The sequence below is a fragment of the Mastigoproctus giganteus genome, chromosome 10 (assembly GCF_048544385.1).
Source record: "Mastigoproctus giganteus isolate SK-2022 chromosome 10, ASM4854438v1, whole genome shotgun sequence".
NCBI lineage: Eukaryota > Metazoa > Arthropoda > Arachnida > Uropygi > Thelyphonidae > Mastigoproctus > Mastigoproctus giganteus.
The window spans coordinates 162,306,575-162,321,107 of NC_143584.1; the positions used below are offsets into that span (position 1 = coordinate 162,306,575).

General features: G+C 40.0%; 1 protein-coding gene across 1 annotated transcript in view; it reads right to left on the bottom strand.

Annotated features, from left to right (window-relative positions):
* The window catches only part of LOC150079436 (corepressor of RBPJ and splicing regulator), a 123,626-nt gene extending 109,897 nt beyond the window's left edge, over positions 1-13,729 (bottom strand). Inside the window, exon 1 of the mRNA XM_090383068.1 lies at positions 13,550-13,729. Within this exon, the coding sequence (XP_090239194.1) occupies positions 13,550-13,621 (72 nt within the window). The 5' untranslated portion in view covers positions 13,622-13,729. The remainder of the gene's footprint in view (positions 1-13,549) is intronic.
* Between the last annotated feature and the right edge of the window lie 804 nt (positions 13,730-14,533).

Below are 14,533 nucleotides of genomic sequence, written 5' to 3' on the forward strand. Positions count from 1 at the left end.
GAAGCCAGTCGACATCGATGGACAGGGCAGTGTTGAGTCAGTTTGGTGTGACATAAACATTGGGAGATCAAAATTGAGAGTAGGAGTGTGCTATAGGCCTAATGACTCTGATGAGTATAATAAGGAACTGTACAGGGAAATAGAGTGGGCCAGTAAATCAGAGTGTCTTATAATGGGAGATTTTAATTTCCCAGATATTGACTGGAATTTGGGGGCTGGTTACTCACACATTAGCAGGACTTTTGTGGATTTATTGGATGATTGTTTTCTACATCAGCATGTTCGGGAGGCAACTAGAGGGAGTAATACTCTTGATTTGATTATCAGCAGTGATTCTTCATGCATTAAGAATCTGCAGATAAATGAACCACTAGGTGGCAGTGATCACAGTGTGCTGAAGTGGGATTTACTCAAAGAGGTAACTACCATTAGGGGTAAAGGGAAGGGTTATTGCTTCCGTAAAGGCAACTACGATGGACTGAGACAGTATTTAAATTCTATACAGTGGGACCAACTGATGATGTTACCAACAGCAAATTCAAAATGGGAAGCATTCAAAGAACTTATCTTGGAAGCTACTAGGCTTTACATACCAACTAAGAAATATTGTTCAAGGTTTAGGCCAAAATGGATGTCAGATGAACTAATGAGGCATATGGCAGAGAAGAAAAATGCATGGGATACATACAAATTAACACATGACACAGAAGCCTATGATAGATACAAGTTGATATGCAACCAAGTTACGAAGGAGGTTAGACAGGTGAAGGCAGATTACGAGAAATCCTTGGCAAGGGATGCAAAGAAAAACAGCAAAGAGTTCTTTACTTATGTAAACTCTAGAAGGAAGGGGATGAATCAGATTGGTCCACTTGATATTGATGGGTCAAGTGTTGATGATCCTGCTCAGGTAGCTAACAAACTAAATGAATATTTTGCATCGACATTCACACATGAGGAGTTATTCAGCGAGGGGAATGCCAGAGGTGTATTCAACTGTAGCAGTAAGCTACAGAATCTTGAAATAACTGGGAGTAAAGTGGAGGAGAAACTGTTGAAGATAAACACAAGAAAGGCAACCGGGGTGGATGGGATCTATCCAGTTATATTAAAGGAGGCAGCAAAGGAAGTAAGCAAACCCTTAGCCATAATTATGAGAGCTTCCTTGGACTCAGGGGAGGTACCCATAGACTGGAAATGTGCAAATGTGACCCCAATTCACAAAGGAGGATCAAAGGCTGACACAAGTAATTATAGACCTGTGAGCTTAACTTCTGTTCCAGGAAAATTAATGGAGGCACTGGTTAAAGAAGCACTGCAGGATCATTTAGACAAGACTTCAGTTATAGCTCAGACACAGCATGGTTTTGTTAAGGGGAAGTCTTGCCTGACCAACTTGATTGGATACTATGATGCAGTTACAAAAGAACTGGATGCAGGGAATAACTTTGATATTATATACTTGAATCTTAGAAAGGCTTTTGATACTGTTGCACATGGAAGACTGCTACACAAATTGGAGCAGTGTGACATTGGAGGCAAATTGCTGCTATGGATAAAGGGGTGGTTGAGGGGGAGAAGACAGAGAGTGGTAATCAATGGACACTGCTCATCGTGGACTGATGTTATTAGTGGAGTCCCTCAGGGCTCAGTGTTGGGTCCATTATTGTTTTCTGTATTTATAAATGATATTGATGATGGTATATCGGGCTTAATGTCCAAGTTTGCAGATGATACAAAGGTTGGCAGGGTTGTCAAGGACACTACTGACACTATGCTGCTGCAACAGGATCTGGAAAGGTTGAGCAGATGGGCTGAGAGGTGGCAAATGAAGTTTAACACTGACAAATGTAAAGTACTACACATGGGAAACAGCAACCCCAGGGCAACGTATCAACTCTGTGGTACTACACTGATAGTGGTAGAGAATGAAAGGGACTTGGGGGTGATTGTGCAGGCAGATATGAAGTTCTCTGAGCAGTGCAGACGGGCTGCAAGAGTAGCTCATGGAGTATTGTCAATGATATACAGGAATTTTTCCAGCAGGGATAAGGAGGTGATTATTCAATTGTATAAGGCGATGGTCAGGCCACACCTAGAGTACTGTATACAGGTCTGGAGGCCTCATTTCAAGAAGGATGTAGAGCTGCTGGAACGAGTACAGAGAAGGGCAACAAGATTAGTGAATGGAACAAAGGGGTGCTCTTACGAAGAAAGGCTTAAGTTTTGCAAATTACAGTGTCTGGAGACTAGGCACCAGCGAGGTGATCTGATAGAGGTGTATAAAGCCTTGAATGGTTTAAGCATGCTCAATGCTGATGGGATTCTTCCTCTAGCTCAGAAAAATCACCTGAGAGGGCATAAATTCAAATTGAGGAAAGACAGATGTAGGATAGACGTGCGGAAATTTGCCTTTAGCCAGCGGGTGGTTGGTTGGTGGAACAGACTTCCATCCCTTGTGGTGGAGGTTGATAGCCTAAATAAGTTTAAGGCTCAGCTGGACAGGTATTTTGAACGAACAGAGGGGTGAAGTGGAAGTGGGTTTTTTTTTTTTTTTTTTGGCTGATGCTGCATAAGCTTGCTTTTTTGCATCAAATGCCTCTACTAATGCTAATGCTAATGATTCAGAAAGGGTCAAAGGAAGGATACACTAAATGAGAAGAATTGAGGGTTAATTAAATAACTCACCAAAGATTTATTTATTTATAAAGGGTTATTTCAACTAATCAGACCTCAGAAAAAATACTTGGAATTTTTAGTAGTTTTTCATAGCACGGCATGATCAAGGCATTAAAATATTTAAGTTGAACGATGATCAATTTTCCCTGTTCTGTTAGTAACTGTGGTCAAATATGGTTTTAATTTGTAGGAAGGATTTTCCTACAAATTAAAACCATTTAATTTTCCAACAAATTGAAAGTTTAATTTCAAGCAATCATAATGGTTATTCACTGTTTTATGTTAACATCAGTTTTCACAAGACTTGCCAATCTTATATAAGTGTTTATGAACCTTTTTTGTGAAAAGTAACCCCTTTAAAAAATATTATAAGTATCTCCAATTTTGATATATACAATAAAATTTTTGACATACAGTATACAGTTCTCTTTCCTCAAATTCAGTTATGTTAGTGTATCACTCCCCCACCGCATCCCAGATATCTCTTGCATACCCCAAGGGGTATGCATATCACTGGTTGAGAAACACTGTTATATATAATATACAGGTGATCCAAAAATAACTGATGATTTACCAAATTCAATGGAGCAAGAGTTCATTATTACAAGTATGGGATATAACAAGTAAATATAAGGAAATGCTACAATAATAATAATAACTATGAAACTTTTGAGTGCTTTAAATTACAGTGTTAATATATTTTTTCATATATTTGTTTTTCAAATATGCATCTATTGTTTATCTGTAATGATAAATGAGCTTTGTGAAATAAAGATTTTTCACTGTTGTTATTTACACAGTACTTGAAGACTCAGGTTGCTTGTTGTATTGTACATATTAGACATCTTCATGTGATTCATCTATGGCCAGGGGCTGACTTACCAGGGAAACCCAGAGGCCGGTGTGATTTTGCCCATTAACAATACAGTGTAAACACTAGTATAAGGCCGCTACAAGGTTGACCCAGTAAGAAATTTTTGACCCAGTCTGCCTCTGTCTATGGCAATGTAAAACTCGTAGATCACCTTTAGAGCCTACAATTAATTTTGCAAGATAAAATTGTCATCCTTCTCTTCCTGCAGTAGAGAGGTCAGTAGAAATGACCTCTCTACTGTTTGCCATCTGTACCTCACCTCAGCTACTTTCCTTAGTTGCATCAAAAGCATTTAATCACTACTGTTGTAACCATTTTTGTGTAATGTTTGTATTCAAGAAACTTCATCAGAAGTTGCTTAGGTATAGAAGAATAATAGAACTTGCTTTTGAATCTTGAAATTGCAGTGTCATAGTGAGTCATGACTTATTACAACATGCTTGGTGACCCATCTAGACAAAGAAATGCACAAATCACCCATTTATCTGAAGTCACTCTGAATCAGTGCACTGAATTGAAAGTATTTTGTGTGTTTCATCATATCTTAAAATGAGTGATTTTACATGCAAATCTGCATCAAATTTTGTTTCAAACTGGGGAAAATGTAACAGAAATTCATAAAATGTAAAACGCAGCTTTGGCCACTTGCCTCGATGAGTCTCATTCTGACTGCCTTCCTTTTAGCCTCAAAAACCAATGATTCAATCACTCCTATTCGTGATCTGATCAGGGGTGATCAATGTTTAACTATCCATGAAGTTGCTAATGAAACTGGTATTACTTATGGGGCATGTCAATCAATTTTAACACAAGGTTTGGGAATGTGACAGGTTTAAGACAAGAATGTGCCTTGCATCTTAACTGATGATAACATAGCATGGTGAGTTCTTGCATATTAGGATCTTCATCAATATGCTGCTGCTGCTGCTGCTGCTAGCCCACAATTTGTTTCTTTCATCATTTCTAGGAACATATTGTGGGTGTATGGCTATGATCCCAAAAACAATGCTATTACTTGGCTGCTTGTACAGATAGATAGGTCATACTCCCACCGTATAAGACAATTATACAGTAGAATTATGATTCTGAAGGAGGAAGGCAATTCCTGAAACATTAGGTGTTAATAATATAATTCCTCTCTCATATCAATTTATTTAAAATTTCTTAGTTTCTAATAAAAATCTTTACATGATTCCTTACACAGTCTTGTTTTCTTTTAAATAATTTCAACTCCTATGTAACACGAATAATGCTCTTCCTCATTTTCTGAGTACTGTTTTACTTAAGAGTATATGCTTTGAAAACAAAGTTTGGTTAGTGCAGATAATTTATATTTTAAAAAGTATTTTTCTCCCTCTTGGAATTTTGTTACTCTTTAAAATGTGTATTGTGTTATGATACTGTTATGTTTTAACTACTAAGAACTAATTTAATCAGTTGATAGAAATTCATATTCTATCAAAAAAAAAAAAAAAAAAAATCACAAGTCCAGGCAAACACACAGATGTACACACTGTGCTATAAAGAGCAACTTTTTTTCTGTCAAAAGTGAAATGTGTTTCATATTTTGGTCATTTCGGAAATCAAAAGCAGCAAGCACAGGTAGACAAGACAAGTCCCATATGTATTTCTAAAACCCTGTACTTTTGCTATATTAAATACAGGGTTGTTAAAATTAAAGTATCCCTATGTAGAGGGTTCTGGAGCGAGTTCTAAGGCTTATACTGAAGAGAAATTTGGACAACAGGTACAATAAAGAATGCGCTCGCCATTTATTGGAAAAAAATAAAATTAGTTACAAAATTTGTCACTGTGTGGCACGTAACTATCTTAGTTACGATTATGCAAATAACTTACGTTATTTGCTTAAGCTATTGCCACAGCGCCACCACTCAGCTCTACTGTATTGTATAAAAGCAAAGCAGTCTCTTTAAAATCATACAGTAGATGTTTGCCTGCACTACAGCAGCAATGACAACAGCATTGCAGAAAAAGGTGCTATTAGTGAAGATGTACCATCAGAACAGCAACAATGCAGCAGCGGGTATCAGAAAATTCCGGTGTCAGAAGCACATAAGGCTCACGCAGACATATGCCTGTTTGTGCTGTCCGCAAAATGATTGCGAAATTTGAAGCGAGAGGATATCTTGGTGTTCAACCAGGTAGAGGTCGAAAACGAGTGGACTCCTCTCGTGTTGAAGATGTAGCTATGGCTGTCGTGGATTTATCAAGTCAATCTCCATGTGGTAGCCCAAGTGTTTCTTGTGAAGTGGACATGCCGTATTCCACTGTAAGGCTAGTAATGCGTCAGGTGTTGTGATACTATCCTTACAAGATGCACATGATACAGCAGTGAAAGCATGGTGATGCAGATATTCGTTTCACATACGCGCTTCAGTTTCTGGTGCGAATGACAGTTTTGTTTGTTGTTTGTTACTTGGTTTTTAGGAGCATTAGCAACTAAGGCCATATTGCTCCGGGGATATGCGGTGGTCATTCCCTGACCTTTCCGCATCCTCCGTATTTCGTGGTCATGGGCTCGAACCCCAGTCTAATCAAGAAGCATGTGCTACGCACTGCTGCTCCTACCCACCTGGCTATGGAGGCGCCTGCGAATGACAGTGGATATCACTTGGCCATGGAACATCCTTTAGAGTGATGAAGCCCACTTCTGCTTAAATGGACAAGTGAATACGCACAACTGTCGCATTTGAGCAACAGAAAACTCTCGAGTTATCCAAGAGGTCCCGTTGCATTCGCCAAAAGTGACAGTGTGGTGTGGATTTACAGCCACATTCATGATTGGGCCATATTTTTTTGAACAGGTAACACCGACTGGACCCCGCACCTGTTCCGTCACCGGACAGCGATATTATGAAATGTTGGAAAATTTCGCAATACCAGAGCTGCAACAACTTGGGTGCCTTCAGGATACCATATTCATGCAAGATGGTGTGCCACCCCACATCCACTGTTGTGTCCAAAGATTGCTAAGGCAACACTTTATAGATGTACAGGTCATCACCCGTTGTTTCCAGACATCTTGGCCACCCTGATCACCGGAACTCACCCCATGCGACTTCTGGTTGTGGGATTTTTTGAAAAACCAGGTGTATTGGGAAGGATGTCAAACTCTGGAAGATCTGAAGGACAGCATTAGACGTCATGTGCTGGCTATTCCAATTGACATGTTATGTTCTGCTGTAGAGAATGCTGTTCTTCGAATGGAAACTGTTGTTGACCAAAATGGAGGGCACATTGAACAATTGTAGCGCTGTTCAAGTGATTTGTATTGCCACGGCACCATATAGTGACACATTTTGTAACTAATTTTTTTTTTCAATAAATGGCGAGCGCATTCTTTATTGTACCTGTTGTTCAATTTTCTCTTCTGTACGAGCCTTAGAACTCACTCCAGAGCCCTCTACATAGGGATACTTTAATTTTAACAACCCTGTATATCAACTTTTAAAAAAATGAAAAAATAGTGAACAGAACAATTCCCATAAGTGGAGCTTCAAATTTAGGTTTATGTCTAGACTATAATTACCTAAAACAGCATTTCTCAATCAGTGAGTTGTAATCCACTGGCATGCTACAAAAAAATCTGGGTAGGTGATGAAATTTTTGAAAAGCTCAAGGATAGCATTAAAAATAAAATAAAGAATAAGTTGTTTTGTAAATTATAATTTATACATGAAATGTTAATTTATTAAATAAAATGTGTGTTAATGGGTAATTGCTTTTTAATTATATTTATACTTTGAATATGATGAATTATTCTGTCTGTAAATTCTGTCTGGCATTGGTGATGGCATTTTCCTGCTGCTGAGACTACACACATGAGGGGGGGGCACAAATTCAAGTTGAGGAAGGATGGTCGCAGGACAAATGTGCAGAAATTTGGATTCAGCTAGCAACACGGGGGGGGGGGGGAATAATTGTTGGAACAGGCTTCTTCCTTGAATTTATTCAAACTACCCAGCTGTACAACATCAGATGGGAGTTTGTTCCAACAATCAACCACTCTGGCTGAAGGCAAATTTATATATGTGCATTTATGCTGTCTGATCTGCAACCATCTTGTCCTCAGTTTGAATTTATGCCCCCTTTTGTGTGAGCAAGATGCTGGATTCCATCAGCATTGAGCTTACTTTATTCATTCAAACCCTTAAATGTCTCGATCAGATCTCCTCATAGTGCCTGTCTCTAGATACTGCTGTTTGCAAAACTGAAGCCTTTCCTGGTAAGAGAACCTTTTTGCTCCCCTCACCAACCTTGTTGCTCTTCTCTGCATCTATTCCAACAGATCCACATCTTTCCTAAAATGAGGCTTTCAGACCTGTATGCAGTAATCAAGGTGTGACCTAACCACTGCCTTATACACTGAGTGATCACTGAATTATGACCACTTACCTAATACTTCGTAGGTCCTCCTTCTGCCCTCAGGTACAGCAGCTATCCGACATGGCATTGATTCAAGAAGATGTTGGAAGCGTTCAGGGGATATGGCCAACCAAGCTGTGTGTAATGCGGTCAGCAATGCAGGTATGGAGGTGATTGGTGTATCCAGACACCCAATATGCCTTTCCATAGTGTTCCACAAGCTCTATGAGATTGATATTTGGGGGAGTTTCGGGGGCCAATCGATATGCTGGAAGTCAGAACTGTGTTCCTCAAACCATTCCTGCACAACAAGTGCCCGATGGCTTGGCGCATTGTCATCTTGGAAGACACAATCGCCATTTGGGAAAAAGTGTAACATAGCGGGGTGTACACAGTCAGCAAGCAGTTGATGATAGCGGAGACCACTGATACGTTGTTCCACATGCACCAGGGATCCAAGTTCCTGCTAGTGAAACATGCCCCACACCATACAACTGCCTCCACCGGCCTGCACTTTTGATACCATGCATGATGGATCAAGAGCCTCATGTTGTTGATGCCAAATCCGTACATGACCATCCACAGTGTGGAGTAAATAGCGTGACTCATCTGACCAGCACACCTTCTTCCAGTCTTCTAACATCCAACTTGCATACTCTTTGCAACAGGCGAGTCTTTTATGCCGATGAACCTTGGTTAGGAGAGGATGCTGTAGGGTCGTCTGCTGGTATAGCCCATACATGCGAGCATGAGATGCATGGTCATGTTCCGGGTTGGCCCATGTTGTATTGGGTAGTCAACTCTTCAATAGTGTTGCGCCTGTTCGCCTGAACAAGTAGTCGGAATCACCTCTAACATCAACCTTTTGCTGACCTTTGCAGTTTTACCATCGGGTTGTTGTTTCACCATTTTGACGCCAGTCCTGATACACTTTACTAAGGTGGCTCTCGAACACCACACCAGTTCAGCCGTTTCGGAAATCGATGCACCAGCTTGTCGAGCACCCACAATCTGCCCTTTATCAAAGTCTGATAAATCCTTCCTTTTACCCATCATGCTCGGAATTTTACTACCTACTGAACCACTGACACCTTATCTATGCTACGGAGGTCGACTAACTGTGCGCTCTAGTACCTCACGTGGTCAACGGGTCGCATTCAGTTTTCATAGGGGGGGGTGGTCAAAATTCAGTGAACACTCAGTGTATAATGGGATAATCACCTCATTATACCTGTTGGCAAAATTTCTATATAACATTGACAAAATATCATGGGCTGCCCTGGTATCCTCTTGCACTGCTCAGAGAACTTCATATCTGACTGCGCAAACCTCAGGTCTTTTTCATTCTCTACTGCCCTGAGTATGGTACCACACAGCTGGTAAGTTAATATAGGATTACTGCTCTCCATACGAAGTACCTTGCATTTGTCAATATTAAATTTTAATTCCCACTTCTCAGCACATCTGCCTAATTTGTCTAGATCTTGTTGCAGTAACAGCACACCATGATTACTGGGATTAACTATTCTGCTTATCATCTGCAGACTTCACCATTAAGCCTGATATGCCTTCATCAATATCATTAATAAATATACGAAGCAATAGGCTCAGCACTGAAAGGGGACTCCACCAATAACATCAGTCCAAGAAGAGCAATGCCAATTTAATCACCGTCTTCTTCCACTCAACTATCCCTTTAATAGCAGCAATTTGCGCTTAATGCCACACTACTACAATTTGTACAGCAGCCTTTTATGTGCAACAGTATCAAAAGTTTTTCTGAAATCTAAGTATATGATGTGAAAATTATTATTTGCATCCAGTACCTTTGTCACTGTGTCACAGTATCTAATTTAGATTGGTCAGAAAAGATTGCCTCTTATCAAATCCATATGATGTGACTGTAGTATGAATGCATTCCTATCTAGATGTTCCTGCATTACTTCTTTAATCAGTGAATCCATAATTTTCCCTGGAACAGAAGTCAAACTAACAGGTCTGTAATTACTCTTGTTTCATTGTTCACAAAATTGGGAATTCCCAATTCACTCTGTGAATTGGGAATCCCTTTTTTACATCTCCAATCCACAGGGATGTTCACATAACCATGGCAAAAGCTTTCCTTACCTCTTTTGCTACCTCATTTAATATAATTAGTTAATCCCATCTATCCAAGATGCCTTTTTACTTTTAGCTGCAACAATTTCTCTTTCACCTTCCCCTTAGCTATCTCAAAATCATTCAGCTCCCTGCAAGAATTTGACTCACTTCTGGAAACCTCATCTCTAAAAAATTCTTTGTGTGAATGTAGATGCCAAAATACCCATTCAGTTTGTCAGCAACCTAAGCAGTATCATAAACAATTAAACCATCATATAAATAAAATAAATTTTCTGTTTATACTCCGGGACGACCAAACGGTCAGAGGAGTTCACAAGGTAGACAGAATACAAGAAACAGCACCATATTTAGTAGTCACGGGCTTGAACCTCGGTCACTCAAAGCAATTGTACTTATGCACCCGCACACCTGACCACTAGGCTGACAAATGTGATTAATCTCTTTTCTTCTAGTGTTTACATAAATAAAGAAGCCTTTGCTACTTTTCTTAGCATGAAACTTCTTGTAGTCTGCTTTAGCTTGCATAACCTTCTTTGTGAATTCATTGCAGACTAGGCTATATCTACTGTAAGCATCTTTATTACCTGATAATTTATATGCATCCCAATGCAGTCTTCTCCAACATGCATCTCATCAGTACATCTGACATCCATTTAGGTTTAAGCCTTGAACAGTACTTTTTAATTGGTATAAAAAGCCTAGTAACGTCTACGATTACATTACCAAATGCTTCCCATTTAGAATTTTCTTTTGCAAACTTCAGTTCGTCTCACTTCACAGAACTGCTGCAGTCACCTTTACAAAAGCAAAAACCTTTTCCCTTGCTTTTGACAGTTGTTACATTTTTAAGTCAATCCCACATGAATACGTTGTAATTACCCATTCAATGTGTCTTTTACCTGCAAATTTTTAATGCATGAAGAATTGCTGCTAGTAATCAGATCAACGGTACTGCTTCCTCTTGTCATCTCTAACATGCTGCTGTAAAAAACAGTCATCCAATAAATTCACAAAAGTCTTATTAGTGTGTGAGTGAGAATCCCACAAGTTTCAGGCAATATCTGTAAAGTTAAAATCCTCCATTATAAGACATTCTGATTTATTGGTCTACTCTATTTCTTATAGCTGTTCATTACACTTATTGCAGTCATTAGTTCTATAACATACTCCTACTTCCACGTTTTGTTTTCTCAGTGCTTATGTTACACCAAACTGACTCAACATTGCATTGGCCACTGGTGTCCACTAGAGACACTACCTTAAATTTTATGTGCTTCTTAACTAAGGGCACAATCCTCTCCTCCTCCTCCTGTCCTATCTGTCTTTTCATTGCTAACCCTCTTCAGGGTGGAATTAGCTGCACAACAAGCTAGAAGTCAGCTTAAACTTTCTGACACCCAACATCTGTGGGAATGGGATACAGCTGACCCTGGCCAATGCCAGGGTGGGATCACACCATCCCCTATTCTTCTCCTACCTTTCTAACTCTTTTCACTTCACCTCTATATGTGGGTGCCTCTTCCTCTCATCCACATTTTTCTATCCTCAATCCACCCATCCCCTCCAAAAACCATATCTTCACTCCTATCTTCCCTTTCCTTTTCCACAACCTGGTCACTTGGGACTTAGTCCCAGGTTCTGTATATCTGTCTGAGACACTTGGGACAAAGTCCCAAGTGTTTCAGATAGATGTACAGAACCTGGCACGCCTCCACGTGGCAAAGGACAGGAGGTAGGGAGCGGCTGACCTGGTGTTAGCTGCTCCCTGCCTGCTAAGATGCCAATACAAACACCACCATCTCTCAAACACCTGACACTACACACACACACACACGATCGGCTGGGTGCAAGCCTTGACAGATGACTCAGTGGCAAATAGGGGGAAACCATGGGCCTGCCACAAGTTTGTTATGTTTGTTATTTGGTTTTTAGGAGCATTAGCAACTAAGGCCATATTGCTCCGGGAAATGCGGTGGTCATTCCTTGACCTTTCCGCATCCTCTGTATTTGGTGGTGACGGGCTCCAACCCCGGTTTAATCAAGAAGCGTGTGCTACGCACTGCTGCTCCTTCCCACCTGGCTACGGAGGCGCCCTTGCCACAAGTACAAAAATGACACTTGACACTTGTCCTTTCTGTATACATTGCTCTCTCCATATTCAAATTCTAAATCCCTTATATCTGAGTGACACCATGTCTCTGATATCCCCACAATGTCTGCATTTGATGACTTAACCAGTATTTCCAATTTATCAAATTTATTTACTATGCTCCCAGCATTGATGTAAATGCAGGTATACATGCATCTGTTCTTGCTCTTAGTTACCCCAACATAGCAGCCATGTATCTATTTGTTCCACAAGGATTCCCAGCAGGTCTTGAAATTTCCAACACCTTGCTTTCCAGGTTGCTGCATGTTCTTATAGAAGCAGTGAAATAATCACTTTCACCTCTGCCTGCAGCTACTGTTAATCAATTAGTCTGTGTTTCCTCCCAGGCTAGCAGCTTTCCGACCCACCTAACATTGCTTTGATAGCATCAGCAAATATTCTTGTTTCCCATCCCTGTGGAAACAATCTCTCTGGTTAATGAGTACAGATCATGCAGAGAAAAAATCTACACCATGTGCATTGCACAGATATTTTTAATAGGATACTAAAACTTAATCTCGCACATATCATTATGGCAAAGTCTCCGATCATCATTGTTTGTCACTGAAGTTAAAAAGAAAAAAGTAACAGTATTAATTTTAAACTTGTTCACATATTTGTTCATTTTTGTTTTTGTAAAATCAGCACTGAGGCAGTTGTTGGTAAGTCCGCATTCATGTATTCTACAACTAGTCTATTTTTTAGGTTGACAAACCAAGAATGCGTGGGTGTGTGTGTGCAGGGGCGGGCCTGTCCCGAGGGTGCACTGCACTCGGGTGCCAACTTTAAAGGGGCGCCTGAAAACCTGAAACTTATATACATATATGAAGGAATTTAAAGGGGGTGCCAGATTTCAATTGGCACCCGGGCACCACGTACCCTAGGAATGCCCCTGGGTGGGTGGGTGGGTGAGTGAGAGAGTGAGGGGAGGTTTAGGGGGTAACTGGGGTACCCGCTTAATTAGCCCGAGCGGGATACTTGCATGCCCCACTCAGGCTAATTCAGAAGCATGCTCTATTTAGTGTAAAAAGAAAACGCTCCTTTTTTTTTTTTTTCTACAAACCACCCCTCCTTTGCCCAAAACAAAAACAAGGTTGGATCTTTGGAAAACCACGAAAGTCTTGTACCAACACCAGATAACTGAGACAATTTGAAAAAAAAAGTACACAAAAAAATCTCCTTTCCCGTGTCTCCTCCGATAATGGATTTGAACCCACGGTTTTTAAGCGCAGGTATACTTATCGCAACCACCGTCCCAGCCAAAAGGAACCTATAATGGGAGCTTAACTAAATGTTTCTAATTTCGGTTGACAAAATTAATACTAACAAAGAGTACATACTCGTTTGATGTTTGCCTTGGATCCTGGATGAAAAGGTTTCTTACACATGTAATTATTATATCCTTTCCCCATAGTGCTTTGGTATATTATGAACTGTTCGAAACAATCTTTGTTCTGATTTACTACTACTAATCCAATGTTTACACACGGATATCAGAAGTTTTCCAACGCAACCATTAAAATTAGAGCGCCACCTGCGTGCTATCAACTTGAATACCGAAACTGTGGTGGTTCTGTAATTCTAACAAACAAAATTCATTGGATGGCAGCAAGCAGGTGGTATTAGAATGGCCAAATGGTACAAAGCTATTTTGCTGCACACGGAAAAATAAAAAACCTGCCTTGTTATCGTGCCCCACTCAAAAAGTAATCATCTAATTCTTCCTTGTACTTTTCCAAGCTCTCAAGCTCAATGATCCGAGCTCGTAATTCCAGTGGTCAGTGGTTCGTAGGCTAAAGGTAAACTACCTGAGCTCAAGTCTATTGGTAATCCCCTGAAGTTCATGTCTCCCTTATTAGAAAGAATATGCCGTTCTTGTTCAGTTTATTCACCCTTCTTACAGCCTTACAAACTTCGATTAGATTCCCACCTTCTCAGGTGTCTATTTCTAATCGCAATAAACTAGAGATCATCACTACCTTTACATACCGAATAGAAAATGCTTGGGGGTTTGGGATAGAGAATTCTGATTTCCATCATTGTCCAAAGTTGAGGTGCTTTGTTGGAAGGGCGAAATACTTTTCTTTTTTTTTTTTTTTTTTTGTCCACTTCGGGACCGAGCTTTGCTACACTGTATCTGAAAACTACACAAGTTATAGAAGTAACATAAAACAAGTAATATAAAATAATCAAAGTACAGTATGTTACTGAGACTCCTTTAAAATTGGTAGGAAGTTAGATTAGAAGGCTGCCAAAAGATGGCAGCACGAAACAATACGGTTCATCGATTGCAGCGCTCCAAAAAAGCGTAGTTACAGTATATT